The sequence below is a fragment of the Clinocottus analis genome, unplaced genomic scaffold (genome assembly GCF_023055335.1).
Source record: "Clinocottus analis isolate CAN_PGR_092001 unplaced genomic scaffold, fCliAna1.0.p SCAF_16, whole genome shotgun sequence".
Taxonomy (NCBI): domain Eukaryota; kingdom Metazoa; phylum Chordata; class Actinopteri; order Perciformes; family Cottidae; genus Clinocottus; species Clinocottus analis.
Window position 1 is genome coordinate 16,950,772 of NW_027175887.1, and position 21,935 is coordinate 16,972,706.

Genomic DNA, 21,935 nt, shown 5'->3' on the forward strand with positions numbered 1-21,935 from the left:
TCAGAAAAAGACTGTAGACAAAAAAAACGGCTCCAAATAATATTAGTAAAGTGAAGATTTGACAAACATCTGTGACATTAAAACTTAGCAATATATTCGATTGGTCTGGAAATGAAGGTTTACGTGAACTTTAATGAAAACAATTTACTAAAAAAATAACAAAAGAAATAATGAAATAATAAAACAGTAGGATCTAAATTTTAATTCAAACTCAAATAGTTTAAAACTTTAGCAGGTAGCACTCATCTTTGGTTAAAATATTACAAAAGTTAAACAGAGAAAATAAAATCCCTAAACAGACCGAGATATTTTCAATTTCACAAATGAAGTAACTATTTTTTAGAAAAAAGTCCTAATGTTATGACAATATTCAAGTTCCCAACCAGAAGTTTGGATCTAGTTGCTGCAGTCTGGGTCACAGTTTCACTCACATCTTCTGATGGAGTCAATAAATCGTGGAACCCGGATTTTATATAAAATATTCTACGATGAAGATGAAGCGTTTAATTCATGGCCACCACATAACGTCAATATTAGCGTCAATAAACACGACACAGAAATACTGACACTTTTAAAAGACAAGTGAAAGCAGGCAAACACACGTAATGTGGAGTACAGTTCCATCCTCACAGGTGTGTCCCCTAAAGCAGGTGTGCTTCCACTATATTTGGGGGTAAAATGTACGACCAAGGGATGTCCAAGGGGTCGTTATTCATTTTAATAAGGATTTATTCTCACTTTAAATTCCAGTACCTGCATAGAGTTGACTGCTAATGAATGAATCATAATAAAGAAAACATAAAAAAGCAATTGAAGAATGATATCAAAACTAGTTAAACTCCATATTAAAGTGCTTACAATTCTTTTTTATTATTATAAACTAATAATGGACATGTTTATAATGCTGCAGTTTGTTTCTGCTGCATTTCATCGTCTTCAAGTTAAAAACACTTGAATCTTCTTTTAGAGTCTTTCATTGCAAAATATTCCACTGCCGCCGCCACAACATGTCATCCTGAAAATATAGGGTCCAATCTGGCGTCTCGTCAGGGCGCCGCCGCCATCAGAGGCAGGACGTTCTGGTCCCAGTTGTCATCCCAGCGCTGCCCCCTGCTGGCGCGGAGGTTCCTCCTGAACGCTCCCAGTCTGCCGCCATCTGAACTGGGGAACTCTGAGAGGAGGGACTGGGAAATGCACAGAGACACATGGACGTGAGCTTCTACTCCCTGAATCTCAGGAGAATCAAACTCACAGGCTTCAACACGTTTTACGGGAATAAAACCAGCAAACCGATTCAACGAAAGACTCCTCTTTCCCCCTCTCGCTTGTTCCCGCTTACCTTGAGCTGCTCGGCGAGCTCCTGAGAGTCTCTGAAGATCAGCCCGTTCTCCTCGTGCTTCACCAGCTCGCTTAAACTGAGCAGAAGAAAAAAAGAGGCGCTTTGATACCAGTTCCAGAATCAGATTAATTATGTTTTTTAAGAGCCATATTTTTCCAAGAGTCACAAAGCAATGGGAAATGTGTGTGTGTGTGTGTGTGTGTGTGTGTGTGTGTGCTTGCGTGCAAACTGTGCTCACCAGTTGAAATGGATGGCACAGACGGGCAGACAGCAGCCGAACATGTCGACCACCTTCATGGGAAGATCCAGACCACTGGACGACTTGTGGAGACAAACACCCAGGTCTGCTGAGCCTGAACACACACAAACACACAATAAACACACACACACATATACATGATTTTATTTTTTCGAGTATCTTCTTCTTACCCAATAAGATGGGGTAGTCTTCGGCCTCCAGCCAGGGAGTGCAGATCTCCACATGCTCCAGATGCAGAGAGTCAATCAGCTTCCTGTAGTAATTTTTCTGAGGACCTTTACCTGCACACACACACACATACACACACACATTACATATAAAACACGCACACACATAAACACAGCAGCAGACTCACCTGTGATTACACAGACTAAAGACGGAAGAGCAGCTCCTCCGGTGATGAAGAAGTCGTACTCTGTTGAGAACAAACACGGCGATGAGGAAAAAACACATCGCCATTTTTTTTTAAGAAGAACCCCAATTTTAAAAAAATGTAAAGAAAGATGTCCCGTCATACCTTCAAGAGCCTTCAGGAGGACGGAGAAGTCTTCGTCCTCTGTGGAAAGACAACACAGGAAGTGTCAAAATAACGAGAAACGCTGAAGAAAACGTCTGGTGTCGACCTGTCAATCACCTTGTAGCCCCATCATATATCAATATATCCATTATCTTAATAGTTGTTGATCATTCTGGATGGATTAGTGGTTGAATCCTCAAGATACGGATTTTTATTGTCTTTATTACTGTTATCAGTGCAAATAAATGTTTTTCATTCACCTTGATGCATCCAGATTGTCCCTTTAAGTTTAAGATTTAAGAGAACATTTAAAAGAGAACATTTACATAAAAGAGACAAAAAAATGGCAGATTGTATCGACCGAACAACTTCCAAAATTCAGTCACACGAGCAGTCGTCTCCTCCTCTCACCTGTCCAGCTGGTGCTGCTGAGCAGCAGCGCCGGTCGCTCCGGCCTCAAGGTCACCGTGTCGTCAGAGAGGTCACAAACGGAGAAAACCGTCCTCTCCACCTTCTTCTCCTCCTCTTCCTCCTCTGACCTGTGAAAACACAACAACAGGTGAGTCTGACTTCATCTCTCAATGAAGAAAGTGTTCTATAATACTTTTAGAACACTTTTTAGTGGCAGACCTACACAAGTCTATTGTTCTAATTATTTCACTCTGGAGTTATTCTAACAAAACTGAGGTCATTTGTTTGTGTTTCCTCACGCGCTGCTCTTGAACTGAGGATGAGCGTCGGCCAGCCGGAGGAAGAGCTCGTGCTGCAGCTTCAGCGGCGTCTCTCTGAAGATGGCGGCCGGCCGGTCGTACAGCGTGGTCGCCCTGCAAACCGGCACCAGCCAGGTTTTTATTTTCCAGCTCGTATTCGGGTACAAAAATCTCATCATCATATACAAAAGTTTTTACAGGTCATTTATCATTTATTTCAACGTGCTTTGAATAATTTTTCTTTTTCTTTTTTTTAAAGGAGACCGAAGAAGAAACTCACGCAATGCCCCAGTTGTTCTGCAGGTCGTCCTTCATCGCCATCGTGACGCACAGGTGGTGAGCGGCTAGAGGGCCGAAGAAGCGCTCGTACCTGGAGGAGGAAGAAGGAAATGCTCGGACGTTAACGTGACCTTCAAATAGATCGCCGACGGATCTTCTGGGTCTAATGAATCTACTGGATCTAATAAATCTACTGGAGTTAATAAATCTACTGGATCTAATGACTCTACTAGATCTAGTGAATCTACTGGACGAAGCGCCGGCCTCTCACCACTCGGCCAGCCGGACCAGCGTGTGCGTCCGGCCGAGGTTCAGCGCCATGACGGTGTAGCCGTAGTTGTGCCAGTCGATGACGAAGCGGCTGCCGCGCAGGACGCACACAAGCCACGTCACCGCGATGCTGGGCAGCCCAGGAGGATTCTGGGTAACGAGAACAACGCCATCGGAACCGGTTAAGTCTCTTTAATATCCACCGGTCATATATACAGAAGGTACATCCATGTACAAGTACCTGCATCAGTATATGAGACTGCGTCTCCATCTTCAGCAGCACGCGGAGGAGCTGCAGACTCTGGAGGATCACCTTCGTCACGTACGAGAAGATCTTTGGTCCAACTGAAGAAAACAACAGGAAAAGAGAAGGACAAGTACATTTACTCTGCTGTACTTACACGTTACTTAAGTATCACCATTTCACTTGTACGGGAGTGTTTTCCCAGTGTAGTATAAGTACTTTTACTGCAGTAAAGTATCTGAATACTTCCGGCAGTACAACAACACAGCTCCTGTTACCTTGAACTCCTTTCACTTCTGTTATCGGTACCATCTTAATGTTCTCTTCTCTCAGAACGTCTTGATGAGGTTTAGAGTCTAAAGGGAGAAAATATCAAAAATATTAGTTTTTATTATTCCAGATTATTTTCACAAACCAAAAATAATCATCAGATTAATCCAGAATGAAAATAATTAGTTGATAGTCAAAACTGTTCAACTGCAGTATAATCTCTGCTTTGACATGAATACACAAGTAATACTACTCTCATAATATAATATACAACAGTACAACAGACAGTTTTTGCTATATTTTATTGATTCCTCTAATACATGTAAAAACAAACATTTTACTGCAGTATTTTTATTGTGTGGTAATAGTATTTACTGTAACAAAGTATTTTAACACGGTGTTATCGTTACTTTTATTTCAACAGAGTATTTGTACCTTGTGCTGTTAGTACTCTTATTGTAACAAAAGTATGTTTTTTACATTGAGATATTAGTGCTTTATTGTAAGAGTAGTGTTACACTGTGGTACTATGACTTTTAGTGTAACATGGCAATTTTAGACTGTGGTATAAATACTATATTTCTAGCAGTATCAGAGTACTTATACAGTCTGGTATTAGTACTTTTACTGCACTAAATGATCTGCATACTTCCTCCAACACTGATAGACACTCGCAGTGTATTTAGTACTATAATATATATATATTTTAAGGTACTTGTTTGTGTACTTTCTTTCGCCCTAACGTGTATTGGTCACCAGCCCCAGGTGGAGTTTTTATGGGGCCACAGTGACATAAGGGAAACAGGTGAATGAATGAATGACGTATTAAACCTCATTCTCACCTAGAAACCCGACAAAAGTCACGTGGTATCCGTGCTTGCTGAGGGACAGCGCGTGGTACTGCATCCGAGGGCTGCGACCCAAATCCCCGAGCACCAGCACGCACACTCGCCGGTCGGTCCCGCCGTCCCGCCGCCGCAACCACAGCGACACTAGCGTCACCAGCCCGGTCACAGCGGCCAGACACGCCGCCGGACACGTCGCACCCGAACCGGTGGCCGAGAAGGCGATTAAAACGGACGAAATCACCACAAACACGGCCAGAGAAGCCGCGCCGGCGCAACGCGACGCCATGTTTGTTTGTGATGAGAGATGACGAGGCTCAGCGGAGGGGGAGGGGCTCCAGATTTAAAGGGGACGCGGACTTTAATTTTAAGTTCAAGTACGACACAGGTAATCACAAACAAACAAAATAGATGGACAAGAAGACACAAACATAAATAATAGATACATAAACAAATACATAAATATCTACATAAATAAATTACCAAACAATGAATACATATATAAATATAGCGAAATATATACTTTATTAATCCCACAAGGGGAAATTGTTTGTTACAGCAGCATTTACAAATAAAGTAATATTACATATACAAATGCACACTATATACAATAATAGAATAATATTATATTAACTAACAAAACAATAGTGCAAAAATGTAATCAGTCAAACAAACAACAATGAACGGTGTTGTATGTAATCAATAATAAAATAATATGTTTTCTTTAAATTAGATCTCAGGTTTGACTCTGCTTGTCATTCTTTGACAGAATTAGCTAAACTCATCGATTGTCATTGTGCATTTGAGTACTTTGTTGTGTTATATTGGATATATTGTGGTATTTAAGTAAAGTACTGGAGGGGTAACAAAGCATTTTAATGTATGTTGAATAGGTGACAAATAAAACTTGTGTTTTATGTCAGCAGAGGTCAGCTTGAACAAGGCTGCATTGTAATTTTACTTTACAGGTTTAAGGATATGTTTTCATAGCAGTTTGAATATTGGAAATTGTGAAGTTATGAATACTTTGAAGTCCCTTTTCTCCAAAACTGTACAGTAAAATCTCAAGGTCATTCACATGGACAGAGCTGGGGTCAGTCTGAACAAGACTGCGTTCTAACTTTACTTTAGAAATGTAAGGATTTTCTTTTATAGAAGTTTGAATATTGGAAATTGTGACATTATGAATATCATGTCATTGAAGCTGACTTTGAAGTCACTTTTCCCCAAAACTGTACAGTAAAATCTCATGGCCATGTACATGTGCATAGTAGAGGTCAGCATGAACAAGGCTGCATTGAAAGTTTCCTTTACAAGTTTAAGGATCTGTTTTTATAGCCGTTTGAATATTGGAAGTTATGAATATCATTATGTCATTGAAGCTGACTTTGAAGTTACTTTTCTCCAAAACTGTACAGTAACATCTCAAGGCCATACACATGGACATAGCTAGAGTCACTCTGAACAAGACTGCGTTGTACTTTTACTTTACAAGTTTAAGGATATGCCGTTTGAATATGAATATCATCATTGCATTTCAGCTTTTGAGCTCGGCGATATATGATTATGTATGGTTCCCTCGTGCAAAAACTTGCAGCACTGATGACTTAAACCAGAAATAAAAGAGCAACATAAAAAAGCAAAATTGAGATTTCGTAATGACAGTCTTTGTGACGTCATGTGCCCCTCCTTCTCCTCTCCCTTGTCAGAGGAGACGCAGCTCGTCCTTCTCCTTCCTCTCCTCTATGCTTTTTATGTCCCGGAGCCTCCAAAACAGACGGGACTATCCGAGTGAGACATGCGGGCCGCGGGGCTCCAGCTGGCCGCGGCGCTGGCTCTGTTTGCCGCAGTGTTGTCCGGGTCGCGCGCGGAGGTGATCGATGACATCCTGAGCAGCCTCTCGCGCGGAGCATCCTTCCTCGAGCGGCAGCACGAGCACATCAACCTGGACGGGGTGGTCGGGTTCCTCATGCTGCAGGGTACGTGAACGCGTCCTGCTCTGGAAGAAGCAGCTTCCTCCTCTCGGCTGCAGAGTAGCTGCAGTTTGTTTTTGTCTCGGGTTCAGATAAAGTGGTTCACTGCTACTAAACTACAGTCACTGGGGAGCATGAGCGACCCTGATTATTATGGGAAGTTTGAAAGGGGAATTAATTATTGTTAAAAGTTAACGCTCAAACCAAACAGACACTTATTTTAGTGTTTAAGGTTTAGCGGGACACTGAATGCTTTTTGTCTTAGTTTTCTCCAAATACTGCTATTACTAAAAACGCATCTTATGATAATTACTTTACTGTATAATCCTGGGAACTTTGGTGATCCTCTGACTTATTCTAATCCTCAGGGGAGCATGCATTTCTGCACAAAATGTCCATCACAGAGTTGTGGAGATATTTCAGTCTGAACCACAGTCGTGGTGGCGCTGAAGGAAATCTCATGAATTTAATGCACAGTTCACATTTTATGGTATAAAGATCGTTGACATTGAGACAAAGCCCTACTGTCTATATTTCTGTAGGTATTTCATCAGACCAACATCTTTTTTAACATGGCGCTAGAGGAAAGGTCACCAGGAGTCATCCTCTGGGGAGTCATCCTATGATGTGTCGTGTCAATCCATCCCATGCAGGTGTAGGAATTGCAGTCTGAACCTCATGGTGGCGCTAGAGGAAGAGTAGGATTCATCATCCGGAGAACCTCTTACTTAGATGAACTTTGTTTGAGTGAAGAAGGTGTTTCCTCTGATCCTGATTCTGTTTTTTTTTCGGTGTGTTTCTGCGACTCAGCTGAGCTGAAGGAGGCGGTCCGGACGTGGCCTCACAGCGACCCGGTCAGCTGGGCTCAGAGAACAACGGCCGTCGCTCTGGTCAAACGTCTGGACCAAAGCTTCGAGAAGGCCGTCGCCGCTCTGCAGCAGAATGACCCCAAATACTACAGAGGTGAGGGGTTCTCGTCCCATGAAAACTGTGAAAACCAATGTTGGCTCCACACCTCCTTTTCTTCTGTGTTTGAGTCGTCGTAGGAACCCCAAATTAATTCCAATACTTGTGTTTATTGTATGTATTTGTTCAGCAAAGTCTTGGGAAAAAAATGTATATCTGCAAAAAAAAATCACATATTTTGATCGTTGATACGGTGAAGGATCTGAATACTTCTGACCGTACTCCTAACGGCCTCTCCCTCCTCGGTCAGAGTTCGAGCCCCTGCTGTCGTGGAGCTTCTGGTTGATTCCTCGTGAGTGGAGCTCCACGGAGCGCAGCCTGGTGTACCCGTCCACCATGACCACGGAGTGCTACGACGAGCAGCTCAGTGACAAATGTCTGACCCTGCTGCTGGGAACATGGTACGTCCACACAAAGAGAGACGGAGGGACGTGACCTCACAGACGGAGGTTCACGACCCGTCAGAGGAGGGCAAAGTCTGTCTGGATCAAAACTCTTCAATCAAATTAACGCAAAAAAACATAGTTTGATCATTTTTACTTTCTTCCTCACAATTCAAATTACAAAATTACAAAAAAAGAGTCTCCCTTCATTTAATCCAAATGTTCTGTCGGTGTAAATTAAATGTCAAACAATTTGAAGGACAAAACCAACTGAAACAGAGCGGAGGAAGTAAAAGATGGCGTTTGGTTTCATTGTGAGTTTCTTCGGTCTGAGCAGGAAGATGAACGGGACGCCGTGCATCGTCACCAAACCCTGCCGCGACACCATGACCCGCTTCGGCTGCCCGCACTACTCGCTGTCCCACCAGCTGCTCTACTTCATGATCGGACGGATGGTGAGACGTTTCGAGAATGCAGCTTTAACACATGAAGCATAGACTTCTATACAACCAGAGGGGTCGCCCCCTGGTGGTCAGGAGAGAGAATGCAGCTTTAACACATGAAGCATAGACTTCTATACAACCAGAGGGGTCGCCCCCTGGTGGTCAGGAGAGAGAATGCAGCGTTAACACATGAAGCATAGACTTCTATACAACCAGAGGAGTGGCAGTATATATTAATTAGTATACTACTACAAAACAAAGCGCAGGACATAAAAAGCGTCTCTTCTTGTTCGTGTCAGAGAGGCTGCACCAACCTGCTGAAGGGCGACACTCGGGCGTCTCGAGCCAACATGACCGAACGCAGCTACCAGAAGGTCTTCTGCTCCAACATGATGAAGACCAACCAGGACATCATGAGGGACGGTCTGACCGAGCAGACGGTGGACATCTTCATCGAAAACAGTGTGTTTTTAAACGCCTCCTATTATTAGTTTATATATTACCTTTATTTTCTTTCATATTTAGTGTCTCTTTCAAAGGATTTTTTGAAAAGTTTTTTATAACAAATTGTGCAAAAGGTGGAAAACAAATCAGACAATATCGTCTAATAATTTCTAATAGAAATTGACAAGAAGTTGAATTCCTTTTAGATGAAATTGCATTATTTAAATTAGCCATATTTGAGTAATTCAAGTGTTTTGCTCTAGTTTATGCTTCTTAAAATCTATAAAGTGAGCAGAAATACCTTTAATTAGATAATGTCTTCATTGTAATGCAACAATTTGCCTTAACGTTTCTTTTTAAGAGAAACTAAATGTCTTGAAAAGTGCAGACGGAAGGAAGGAGTGTGAATGTGTTATAAAAGGACAGAGGAGGCGAGTGAAGGAGTGGACTGACTCTGGTTGCTCTGCTCGCCTCCAACAGTCCTGATCTGCGGGCTGAGCGGTTTCTCCGACTTCTACAACGCCGACTGGCTGCAGCACGTCCTCCGGCTGCAGGACGAGGAGGTGGGCTGCTTCGGGAGAGACAGTGAGTGTTTCGGTTAAAAAAAAAACACAAATTCAAATTGCAGTTTGAATGTGTACGTTCTGTGTTTCATCTCAGAACATTGAACCTCATCGACGGCTAAATGTCTTTTTACACTCGAGCTCAGGCCTCATCAGAGAGGATTTAACCGATGAAGACTTCCTTCACTGGATGGAGGATGAGGAAGAGTTGATCTTCTTTGTGTGTGTGTGTGTTCTCAGAGAGCATCATCTCTCAGATCATTGGAGACGAGCTGCTGGAACAGATGCAGCCGCACAGGAGGGTGAGGAGGAGGGAGAAGATCCTTCCAGGTACTTTGTGACACATCGGATAGAATATAAGACGTACTAGGATGCACAATTAGACTCACTCTGAATCCATTTTCTGTCTCTATTTTTCACTCTGTACTTTTGACTACTATTCTACTGTTAATACTTGTTGACTTGAACGCAGAACGTTGGCTTTCAGGAGTTTTTTGGTACTTCAAGTGTTCCTTTTGGCTCTCCTCCCTTCAGACGGCTGCTCCAGTCACATGACCGCGGTGGCCGTCGGGGCTCTGGGAGGATACCTGAACTACTACCTGGCAGAGCAGGACATAACGAAGAGGCCGCTCTCCTGAAACCCCTTTCAAAATAAAAGGCTGCATGTCATCAGGTAACGACAGCCGGACCCCCGACACCACGTGTCACTTTATGAACACGAGACCTTCATTCTTCTTTCTTTTATCCTCAGGTGCTGAATCCGACCTTTAGCTCTGGATCTAATTAATCCCAAACAAAAGGAATGCAGCGGCGCTGAAATCCATCAGATTATTAACTTGAGAGGTTCGTTCAGGTTCAGACAGGATGGGGCTCCAGGATGTTATTTTGCCTGAGGGCAAGGAATGTAATATGTCTTCATAAATGAAATCAGGGTGAACCAGCGCTTCATATTTAGCTTCTTTTTTTTTTGGCACACGCTTTCTCTGAGTAGTAGTCTGCGGGATAGTTGGTGACATGTGTGAAGAGGATTTATATTTCAGGCCGTCACAGAGGAAACGTTGGCAGAGGAGATCAGAATTTAAACGTTGCATTGCGGGCCATTGTAGAGCCAGGGCACGGGGGAAATATGCAGAGGGCAAAAACTCTGAATTCATGAGATTAGTATGGAAGCCCATTTCCACCACATAAAAAGTCATAATTCTGAAAAAAATCATCATAATTATAACTATGACAAAAAAATAGTATGACAAAAAAACGTTAGACAAAAAAATAGTATGACAAAAAAAAGTTAGACAAAAAAAAAAAGTTTGACAAAAAAAGGCATGACAAAAAAAAATTTTTTTTTTTTTGGTCCAAATTTTTTTTTTGTCCAAAAATTTCCACCACAAAAAAAAAAAAAAAGGAAAAAAAAAAAGAAAAAAAATTTGGACCCAAAAAAAATCTCCTTTTTTTGTTGACTTTTTTTTTTTGTCCACAAAAAAAGGCACATTTTTTTATTTTTCTTTGGTCCAATTTTTTTGTGGCAGAAATGGGCTTTCATACATTTCGGCACGAAAAAAAATAGGACCAAAAAAAAACAAACAATTGGACCAAAATTTTTTTTTTTTTAAATCGACTTTTCCGATGACTATTTTTTTTCAGGTTAATGTCTCTTCAAAAGTCTGGAGGATGTTTCCAACCTCTCAAAATGAAGCGCAAATTTGATAAATGTGAGTTTTTTTCCCTGTAAATTCACAACTTTAATTTTCGAAATGTGGAGACTTTACTCAGAATATATATTAAATACATAGTCATAGAATTAGTGTAGTTAGTTGTCCTTACAGCGTTTCTGTGGGATCTGTCTGTGAAAATGCTTCAGATGTTGGTCATTAAAAGCCTAATTTAAACATCAATATAACGATCTAAAAACATAAACGTCATATTAAGCCGACACTAGGTTTCCCCCCAGAAAATAACGTCTTTATTTCCTTTAACTTATGTTTATCTACAGAATATAAAGAGGGCCAGCTGTACAAAGACCAAAGAGGATATATGCATGAACTATGAATGTCTGTAGATGAACTGGCATACAAAACGTTACCATGTATTTCATATTAGCAGAATAAACCACCAGTAAAACTCCAGAGTCTGCTGTATTCACACCCGTTATCCCTCTATAAGAGTACACGAGTGAGTATTACAGTACACTAGTACACTATGTCTGCTTGGGGCTGTGAGGAGAAGCTTTGAAGTGGAGCGAGAGCCCATGAAGAGAGAAGGAACACAAACCCATTATGTAACATCTCCTAGAGCCGTTTCAAAATACAAGCTGTGTGTGTGTGTGTGTGTGTGTGTGTGTGTGTGTGTGTGTGTGTGTACAGAGAACGTCCAACAGCCTCTCGGAGGAAGTCATAGAAGGTTTGCACGGCAGACCTTATCGCGTGTGTGTAAAGTTCAAGTGTCACAGATGTGATGACGTCACTTATTCCAGCCGATGACCTCGTAGAACAGCGCCTTGAGCAGCCGCGCCTCGTAGGTGACGGTGTTCTTGCCGATGTGGACGTGGTTCTCCTCCAGAGGCGGCTCGATGGTGGCGAGGACCTCCTTGCCGTACGCTGCCGGCGAGACGGACAGGAAGTCAAACTCAACATGAACAACAACATCCACGTGTTCCTGGTCCCCTAACAATGTGAACCCGCACCTGAAGGCGGCAGTAGAGGAAAGGTCACGGGGTCGGACATATCGAACGGGTTGGATGTGGGCGTGGCTTCCAGTGTTTTACATTCATTGTCAACCAACGGTGGTAATAATAACACTATTCTTTTCTTCTTCTTTTCAAAAAAGCTTTGTTGAGCTCCCATGAAGCTTCCCTCCTCACATGGATGTTTGATTAAATAATATAAAATGTGACAATAACAGCTATTTTTGTACATTATGGTCCATTTAGAGTTAAATAAACCATGAAGCAGGGGACACTTTAGGGGCGGGGCTACAAACCAATGGGTGAGTCCATGTGTGTGTCTCACCCTCGCAGTGCTCCAGGAACTGGATACACTCCTGGACCACGGCGTCCCTCAGCATGACCATGTGTTTGGACATGTTCTCCAGCAGGGACAGGAAACAGTGCTTGGCGTAGAACCATGTGTCCGTGCCCAGCTGCACACGCACACACACACACACACACACACACACACACACACACAAACAAACACACACACACACACACAGAAACATTTTCTTGTATGTTACAGTGATCCGACACACCAAGTCAGAGTGTGATTTGTTTCTGAGAAATAAAAAGCAGCTTGCTTGTGTTTTGTTGAACTTTAAACTACAGACTTCTTTTGTTTTTGGAATGTTTATTTGTGCAATCTTGCACGAATACTCCCAGGACATGACAGCTTGTGTGCTCAGCTGCTGTTGTGACTGGATGAGATCAAAAGGGCCCCAAGAAGAGCAGCGCGGCTTCAGAGAAGAGTCCTCGTTACAGATGTTTTATTGCTAACTATCTCTTGTAGTTGTGTTCATGTTCTCCTGCCCCCTGAAAACAAGTACAGAACTGATACCGCTCCCATATTTATTTTATACAGCTGTGTAAACATCTCCCTAAAAACAACTGAGTTTATTCCACCCTCCTCTGGTTGTATAGAAGTCTATGCTTCTTGTGTTAAAGCTGCATTCTCTCTCCTGAACACCAGGGGGCAACTTCTCTAATTGTACAGAACTCTACATAAATGTACATCACTCGTGTTTTCTGATAGTGGCATCTGTATCGGAAACCAAGTTTTTAAAACATCCCGAGAACAAGATGGCCGACCTTCTTGTTGTACGGCTCCAGGCTCTTGATGACTCGCGAGATGCCGAAGTCGTAGTTCCCTTTGGCGCAGTACAGCGTCCTGAAACGAGAAAAACTCTAACTCATTATTAAACATTATTACGCAGCACTGCGCTCTTCACAGTAAAGGTTTGGAGACATGAACAACAGATTCACGCAAACAAACACTTGCAAAAGCAAATGTCAACAGCTGGAACTCACCCGATGACCAGGTTGACGATGCAGAGGTGGAAGACCTTCTTGTCGGGGTCGTCGTAGGAGATCTGCTCCTCTTCTTTCTCGATCTTCCTCATCAGCTCTTCAGCCTGTGAGACGACAAGAGGAGGAAACGGAGGAAGTCACTTACATGAAAGTTCATTCTTCTTCTTTTCCTTCTCCTTCTTCTTCTTCTTACACCTGATTGGTCGATACTACTCAGACTTACTCTTTCAGATCTCAATCTGAAAATCAACAAGTGGGGGATAAAAAGTATAGCGGCGGCGACGTGATGACATCATCACATCGTTGTACCGTACCTCCTCATTCTGGCTGGTCAAGATGTAGGACACACACAGGTTGGCCAGGACCATAGCGTTCACATTGAGGATCTAAGGACACACACACACACACACACACACACACACACACACACACACACACACACACACACACACACACACACAGAGAGAGAGATAATTTTACAGAATATTTCCAGGCGGTGACCTTTAGTATTGACCTTTGTTGAAACCAATCCAGGGTGCGTGCAAGTTTCCTTAAACAGACTTTGGGCTCGTTAACAGAAGCTTCAGAACAGACTTCATGAGACTATTCTGGGATGTGAAGAAACCCCGTTAAACCACGCCGCTCCCTCAGCCGAGTTTACCGTGACTGAATTGTCTAAAATTGGACAAAAGTCAAACTGTAAAAGTGCAAAACGAGCACGAGCAACACTGCAAACAGAAGGAACAAAGGAAATAAAACATCGTGCACGGATGTGAAGACACCGCAGAGCCGCTAGTTTTACCGAGGGCTTGCACTTGCAGGGACACTCCTGAATGTTACACTGCTCCACCTGGACAGAAAGGCAAACTGTCAACGTTTAGCCCGGGCTGCGTTACGCGTTACATAAGAGTGTGTGAGAAGCGCTCACGTTGTCGTAGTGCTTCTTGACGATGGGCTCATAGAAGCCAATGGCCTCCTTGTACTTGCTCTGCACGAAGAGCACGTGGGCCACGTTCAGCTTCCACGTGTCGTCCTCGTTGCAGACCTCCACCGACTTGCGGAAGATCTTCTCCACCATCTGGAAGTTGTCCAGGTTCCAGTAGATCTTGGCCTGAGCCATCAGGACCACGATGTACCTGCATAACAGCGGGAAACAAGCACACGGTGAGACGCTCCAGCTGCAGGGTCATCTCACTGGGGCTCATGGGTCAAACGGGGATGTTGTCAAGCTTCCAAGAACACTTTCTTCTTCTTCTTGTTATGTATTTTTGGAGAGAATGAACAATGTGACCAATGATTCACAAGTCAAAGTTGTGACTGTGTGTTGTGTGTGTGTCCTCACTTCTCCTGCATCAGGTCGTTCTCCTGCAGAGCTTTCTTCTGGGCTTCATCGTCTCGAGCCAGCCGGGCCTCCTGCACCTGAGAGGAGACAAACTCATATCAAAACCTATTATTTATTTATTTATTACAACAGTTTGAGAATAAAAAACAACAAATTTCTCTCAGGAAACAAGGAAACACGCAGAGCGGTAAACAACCTGCTTGGCCAGCTTCCTTAACTGCTCCGTCAGTTTGCCGTTCATCTCATCAAACTTCCTGAAAGCCTGTGAAACAGTAGAAACATGATTTATACTCTACTACTACTACCACCACCACCACCACCACCACCACTACTACTACTACTACTGCCTGTGCTAATTATTAGTATGTTTCAGTACCTCCTCTGGTGCCGTGGGGCAGGTCAGCGAGGCATCAAGGAACTCATACATGTACTGAACAGACAAACACAGGCCAACGTTAGCAATGAGCCTGCAACAGGGAACAACGTTAGCATGAAGCCTGCAGCAGGGAACAACGTTAGCATGAAGCCTGCAGCAGGGAACAACGTTAGCATGGAGCCTGCCGTCATGAACACAAACACATGAACAAGCTTACCGGAGAGAGGAACTTGTAGGTGAGATGGGCCTTCTCTGCCAGGACGTCAGCCGCCAGGTCAAAGTACTGCGAGAGAGAATCCAGTGGGGACGTTAATACCATTTTAATGAGAGACCACAGCTCCCTGCATCTCCTCACACCTCCTTACATCTCTCTGAACGACATTATCATTCAGAATGAATAAGGTTATCATAATAATGAGTTATTGGTTCATGCGGCTGCTGAGAATAATTGAATTTTCTTTTTCCGCAGGAATAATAAATGGCTGTTAGTGTGTAATGTGTAGTGTGTAATTCTCTAGGAACGGGGGTTTGTTCAGCTGGAGTTCAGGATATTCACGTCCTTAAAAGGGAAGACAACGGAGTCAAAGATAACAGCTTCAGCTCCCCGACAGAAAGGAAAAGTCAAATATAACGTTTACGTAAACGCTCTAAAATACTACGTCCTTAGCAGAACTTTGCTTTGCTCCATACGAAACTAACAAGTCCGTCAGCAGCTGGAGGAACACAGTTGTGTTTCAGTGAGCTGCAGAGAACCCCACAGTGGTTCAACACACTCTTTTGTCAAACTGCCACAGGCTGGGTGCGACAGTTCTGTGTGGTGAATGAGCCCAGCGCTCCCTGAGCAGGTGAGCGTACCTCGTGTTTGCAGTAGAGCAGCAGCAGGTTCCCGAAGGTGACGGGCGGGAAGGAGGGCTGCTGCAACAGGAAGGACAGCTTCTTGAAACCCTCCGACGGCTTCGCGTGCATGTTCACCAGCGCCTGGTTGTGGAGAGTCACCGGGTCCAGCTCCTGCCAAAACACACACACATCATAGTACACACAGTGTAGAAAATACTGTATTCCATATCTATTCAGAATACAATGAAGAAGAAAGGCCATTTTAAATCAGTCGTTTGCTTCGACGGCGTCAGTTGGTCATAATCTCCACTAGGGGGCACTACATGTACACTTCTTTCACTCCCCCCAGCTGAAAAAAGACTGAGTGGCAGTTACAAATTGGGACAAGGACAGTGGCCCGTCTGCAGATTAATTTTAATGAAGCAGCTTCGAGGCGATAAAACTATCATCGGTACCTCCGTGTATGCCTTCACACCTATGTGTCTGTTGTAATATTTCTATTAATCTCTGTTATCTCCACGCTGACAGCGGGGCAGGTCCAGGCAGCGCTTATTCAGATTATGTCAGAATAATCACAGAGCCAGAGGGTGCAGAGGATCCACACACACACACACACACACACACACACACACACACACACACACACACACACGGGGTAGTCACCTCCTCTGATCGGGGGGGCATGTCGGTCAGAGCCTCCTGAGCTCCCGTCACTGCAGGAAAACACCAGAAAACAAAAAGAGGAAACAAACCAGTTTGTTTAAGTCTGAATCAATTTTGTCAGACTTAACAGGACAGACTTTCCTTTGTAGGATGAAACAATTAAAATACACATAATTAACGCTTAAAAGTGCCCCGTTTTCGAGCGAACATGTTGCCATTGACAAGCAATGCAAGTACACCATTCAACGCAATACATAACATAGGTTTTAATGTGTAAATGCTATGTACAGGGTTTCTACACATGACCAATGGATTTCCATGACTTTCAACCAAAGTTCTATGACTTTTAACCAGATTTTCATGACTTTTAGCCAAATTTTAGAGACTTTAAACAACATTTTCATGACTTTAAACCAAATTTCCATGAGCAAACATTGTGTGAAATCTGTGTGTAAACAGATTTCTCAATAGATATTAAACAGATATTTTACTACACTTTTTTGTTACCGTTCTTCAGCTGGTACTCGATGGCAGCTTTGAGGTTGAAGGCCTCGATCAGGGCCGTCTGATGCAGCACCAGCGTGTTGCCCACGCTGTGCACGTCGATGCCCTCCGTCGTCAGGCCGACGCTCAGCTCTGGCGGAGCAGAAAAGATACAGCAGTCGGATTAAAAAAAAAAAAAGGACAAATAGCGTCAGTTAAACGTCACTCTCGCTGCTGGAGAGCGCGGTCTCACCCGGATGTTCCCGGATGCCTTGCTCGATGATCTCTCCGATGTACTTGAGGGCCTGAGGGTAGTTCTTCATACTGTAGTAGCACAGGGCGATGTTGTAGGACAGCGCTGAGAGAGAGAGAGAGAGAAGGGGCGGAACGACAGAGCGTGAGGAACTTTATCTAATAACCTACTAAGGTTCTCCTTAAATACGTGAAAACATAACTATTTAAATCATTTGCCTTCACTTTTTCCAGCTTATGAAACCTTGAAAATGTGTTGCTTTACTCCGCTGGTTCTGGTTACAGTGTCGCTTGTTAGCTTGAACACTTTTGTGCATTAACTTGTTGAAAACTGTGGAACCAATTGTCTCCAGACCTGCTTTTCTCCTGTGTTTGAGTCGTCGTAGGAACCCCAAATTTATTCCAGTACTTGTGTTTATTGTATGTATTTGTTCAGCAAAGTCTTTGGAAAAAATGTATATCTGCAAAAAAAAAAAAAACACTTTTAAAAGATGTTTTGATCATAACTATGAACATCCAGCATGATATGAGCGAGATTCCACAAAAAAACCTCCTGGAGCGTCAATAAGACACCTTTTTGGAAAGATTAGGACCTAAAGAATCAGAATCTGCAACAAAAATCACAATAAAACAAAGTATTTTTCTGTTAGGAAGGAGTTTCAGTCAAAAAACTGTGTTGTTCAGTTTAAAAAAGGAAAATTACGTATGTTATGCCAAAAGATTGTCTGAATAGGGCATGCTGGGACGTAAAATGGGAGCGGGTTTCCAAAAGGTTAAGAAGTTACATTTTACAAACAGCTCACACAACGTGGGGTGGACATAATATATTCTACAGCTGTCGATATGAACAGGGTCGACCTTAATTTGGGCTTCATGTCTCTGTTCTTTGTTGATACTTGACATCGTTAAAGTTTGTGCCAAAAAGACGAGGAAGCGTGTCACAGCGTGAAGTCTTTTCGTTCCCTGACTTCACTCGCTGCACTTTCTCCTCTTTTAAAGACGCCCTGTTGAAACTCTGCAGACTCGTTTAAACCGTCATTGACACATTAGACCGACGGATAAGCTGTTAGAGACGGTTTTGTTCCGCCTGCTCCCTCCACCAAAAGGACCCCAAAAAAATAAGTTCACCCCCGGAAAGTACTCGACGGTGGCACACTTTAAAGATGAGAAGGACTGATTGCTGATTGAAGAGTTTGTGCGAAAGGAGTTTCACTCATCAGAGATTCACTTTCCCTTTTGTTTAACACAGTTTAAAAACAGAGTTTTGTGTTTTTCTATCAGAGCTGTGTTTTTTTTAGGGTGTGAATCTATTCAAAAGTGTTTGGAGGAGAAGACTTGATGGTGATGACGATGATGATGAAGTGGATCCCAGTTTCATTCAGGGTTTCTTGGCAATCGAGAACAGACCTCTTCAGAGGATATTTTTGCAAAGCTACAAAAGTCCAAAACGTGTCGTCTTCTGGTTGATTTTAGCATCACGATGCAGTGGTGTGTTTGTAGAGACAATGCTCGCACAGCAGGAAAGTACTGCGATTGTTATAGACTTTTCAACCAACTCTCTCAGACGCCAAACACACGTTTGAAACCATGACCCTAAAAACCAGCCGCCAAGCACTTCAACTTAAAAACTGTGGCATCACTTGACCGTTTAAAACCAACAAAGTCGCCGATGTAATAGTTCATTCTCAAAGCAAAATAGGAGAATGTTTGAATAGTTTTTCCAGAACAACACAAGATTTCCAGGCACATTTATTTCTCTGTGTGTTTTGAATGACTGGAACATATGTAAGTAACCGTTTTCCATGTTTTCAAGGACATCACGATCGATCCACCGTCTCAAGATTAGTTTGGTCATTAAATGAAAGCGTACATGTGGCGTGTGTTAAAAGTTAACATCATGAAAAACACTTCCACACTACTAAAGTCCTTCTTGAAGGAAAATAACTTCTCCACAGCCGACATCGACGTTGTGTAACTGTTCACCTGCGGGTGCATTCATGCATGTGCCTCTCATAACTCACCTGGCACGTATCCCAGCACTTGCATGGCGGAAGAGAATTTCTTGCAGGCCTCCTCGTACTTGTCGTCCTGGTAGAGCAGGCAGCCCATGTTGTAGCCGTAGTCGGGGTCCTCCTGAGGCAGCTGCTCCAGCAGTGACTGTGCAGATTTGTGGAAAAAACTAACGGGCGTAAGGATTTAAACTGCAGCCACGTTGAACCGAAACGGCATAATTTGTATGCATTAACAGACAATGTTGAGAGCTCGTCACCTTAGCAGCCGAGTTATCTTCCTCGCAGTATTTGATACACGCTTGAAGCTTCACCATCTGTGCCGGGGAGATAGAGATGGAGGAGAAACAAATAGGGAAATGCAACTGCTGGTTTGACTTTGGGGAGAAGAATTAAGCAAAACTATGAAGCGCAGACTTCCACCTTCATTTTCATGAGCTCGAGTCCTGTTTTTTTCCACAATGAAGTCACACATTTTCTACTATCGGTAACGTGACCTAAATCCAGTCAGAAAGCAGCATTATTTCCCCTGTTTCTGAGCTCTACACGGTTGTGCTTGCTTTATTTCATCGGTTGAGCATTTATTGACCATTTGCATTTGTTTAAGCACTTCATGTTGAACGGCTCCCAGTGATGAAAAGGTGTTTAATTAGCAGATGGAGGGAACGAGGGGAATCATTTCAACGTTGTTCTTAAATCGTAAATTTGAACACCTTGAGCCAAATATAACAGAATGCAGCGAGTCTTAGAAGAGCAGCTCATCTTCACAGCATCCTGCTTCGTGAGCCCAGCGCTGCGTTCAGGGTTCTGTGTACCTTTGTGTGACTGCTGGGGTTGTCGAGCACAAAGGAGGCCTTCATGGCCTCGGGATAGGCACCGGCTTTGTAAAGGGACTGAGCGTAGTACACCTTGTACTCCTCCACCTCCGGGTGCAGCTGGCTGAGCTGCTCGTAGCAATCTGCAGAGTTGGTGAAGTCCTGGATGTGATAGTAGCAGAAACCCAGCAGAGACAGCGCCGCACGGGACTGTGACACAAAGAGAGCACAAGAGTTACACTGTGGTCATAAGTAATAAATAGAAATCTAAATAGTTTGTTTCTATATGAAATACTAAATCACATCATGGCCATGAGGGCTGCAAGTAAATATGAGCTTTCATTATTGATTAATTTGTTCATTAGTTTCTTGATTGATTGGTAATTTAATTTTCTGAAGCCCAACATAAAACATTCCAATGTCTTGGTTTGTCTGGCCAACGGTCCAAAAATCCAAAGGCATTAAGATTACAGCAATAATGTTTATGTTTTATACGAACAGACACTTACCTTCGTATGTTTCTGAAGTTGGCCATTCAGGATGTGAATAGCTTCCACATACTGGCTTTCTTTAATCTGAAAAATAGAGAATAAACTATGACGGTTTTATGCAAAGCGTAAATCTGACACGGTGACGTCATCTACAAGTGACGAACCTGCAACCCCGATAACTGAGTAAGACCATTTAAAAGTTGGATTTTACTGAATTATTTGGTTATTTCTGTAAATTAAACGCATGCCGAATTCCCGAGCAGGCGATGGTATTTCCCGGAAACAGTGTCACGTGTCAGGTGCGCATCTTCGAGTAAACTATAAACCCCAAATAAGGGATTCATGGATGGAGTCTGGCGTCCCGACGCTAGCTTAGAGAAGCTAACCTCGACTAAAACAACACTATTCTCACCAGTTTGTAGATCGTAGCCGTGTGCTCTCCGTCTTTTATAGCCGTCATGGCTCCGAACGAGTTGTTTCAATGATAATAACGTTGGGGCTTTGTTCGTTGTCCTAAATTTTATTTATTTTTTAAAAAGAGAGCTTTGAGCCAGCTTCAGTTTAGCAGACGGACATTCGGGTGTGAGATGTTACTTAGCAACGGGGTAGACCGGAAATGGAGAACTTCTGACTGACGTGTCTAAGAGCCAATCACGTGGTATAAAGAAGTTGCGCTGGCCAACCTCTGTATTTACCCACCTACGACTTCACGTTACGTAATGTTTACCCTAAAATGTTGTTTCTTTCAGATGTTTTCCACGAGTGTATGCAGGTCAGCCATATTTCATTCCAGCAGCTTAGTTATATTGTATTTTTTGTTTATATTGTACATTTTTCAACTATCTATATTAAATGTCTTATTTTTTTATTAATAAAACCTTTTCTTTTAGTGAAAAATGCTGTAACATAAATACAGACTTCTTAAAATAAATAAAACTAACCTGCAATAAACTCTGTTAACATGAAAACAAGTACTAATTTGAAATAATAATGTTTGATCCTCATGGAAGTTTCTGTGCTCTGTCTTTCTTTTATTCTTTCTTTCTTTTTGTCTGTCTTTCTTTCTTTTCTTTTTTCTTATATTCTTTTGTTTTTTTTGTTTGTTTTTCTTTTATTCTTTTCATCCTTTTTTTATTTTTTCCTTCTT

General features: G+C 42.8%; 3 protein-coding genes across 5 annotated transcripts; 1 reads left to right on the forward strand and 2 right to left on the reverse strand.

Annotated features, from left to right (window-relative positions):
• Window positions 1-196: 196 nt before the first annotated feature.
• On the reverse strand, window positions 197-9,438 carry alg1 (ALG1 chitobiosyldiphosphodolichol beta-mannosyltransferase). 2 transcript variants are annotated; one of them, XM_068578202.1, is made up of 13 exons: window positions 9,396-9,438; window positions 3,897-3,974; window positions 3,616-3,719; window positions 3,376-3,524; window positions 3,106-3,195; window positions 2,826-2,939; window positions 2,527-2,654; window positions 2,116-2,154; window positions 1,954-2,013; window positions 1,769-1,879; window positions 1,578-1,692; window positions 1,340-1,415; window positions 197-1,184 (listed from the first exon to the last, which is right to left on the reverse strand). In XM_068578202.1, the coding sequence occupies exons 2-13, from the start codon at window positions 3,928-3,930 to the stop codon at window positions 1,047-1,049; spliced, it is 1,158 nt and encodes a 385-aa protein (XP_068434303.1). In that variant the 5' UTR covers window positions 3,931-3,974; window positions 9,396-9,438; the 3' UTR covers window positions 197-1,046. The 2 variants fall into 2 exon arrangements, with proteins under 2 accessions (XP_068434303.1, XP_068434302.1); XM_068578201.1 differs by lacking the exon at window positions 9,396-9,438 and adding an exon at window positions 4,731-5,022.
• On the forward strand, window positions 6,448-12,735 carry cunh16orf89 (chromosome unknown C16orf89 homolog). Its single transcript, XM_068578203.1, has 9 exons — window positions 6,448-6,712; window positions 7,517-7,669; window positions 7,923-8,073; window positions 8,393-8,510; window positions 8,798-8,960; window positions 9,423-9,527; window positions 9,746-9,835; window positions 10,040-10,178; window positions 10,257-12,735. The coding sequence occupies exons 1-8, from the start codon at window positions 6,532-6,534 to the stop codon at window positions 10,141-10,143; spliced, it is 1,065 nt and encodes a 354-aa protein (XP_068434304.1). The 5' UTR covers window positions 6,448-6,531; the 3' UTR covers window positions 10,144-10,178; window positions 10,257-12,735.
• ift70 (intraflagellar transport 70) lies at window positions 11,449-21,387 on the reverse strand. 2 transcript variants are annotated; one of them, XM_068578199.1, is made up of 20 exons: window positions 21,201-21,387; window positions 20,807-20,872; window positions 20,298-20,507; window positions 19,743-19,799; window positions 19,495-19,630; window positions 17,475-17,579; window positions 17,246-17,374; window positions 16,739-16,788; window positions 16,094-16,246; window positions 15,456-15,521; window positions 15,239-15,292; window positions 15,059-15,124; window positions 14,863-14,939; window positions 14,449-14,656; window positions 14,323-14,370; window positions 13,835-13,906; window positions 13,521-13,624; window positions 13,302-13,380; window positions 12,511-12,640; window positions 11,449-12,099 (listed from the first exon to the last, which is right to left on the reverse strand). In XM_068578199.1, the coding sequence occupies exons 1-20, from the start codon at window positions 21,246-21,248 to the stop codon at window positions 11,963-11,965; spliced, it is 1,995 nt and encodes a 664-aa protein (XP_068434300.1). In that variant the 5' UTR covers window positions 21,249-21,387; the 3' UTR covers window positions 11,449-11,962. The 2 variants fall into 2 exon arrangements, with proteins under 2 accessions (XP_068434300.1, XP_068434301.1); XM_068578200.1 differs by lacking the exon at window positions 14,323-14,370.
• Between the last annotated feature and the right edge of the window lie 548 nt (window positions 21,388-21,935).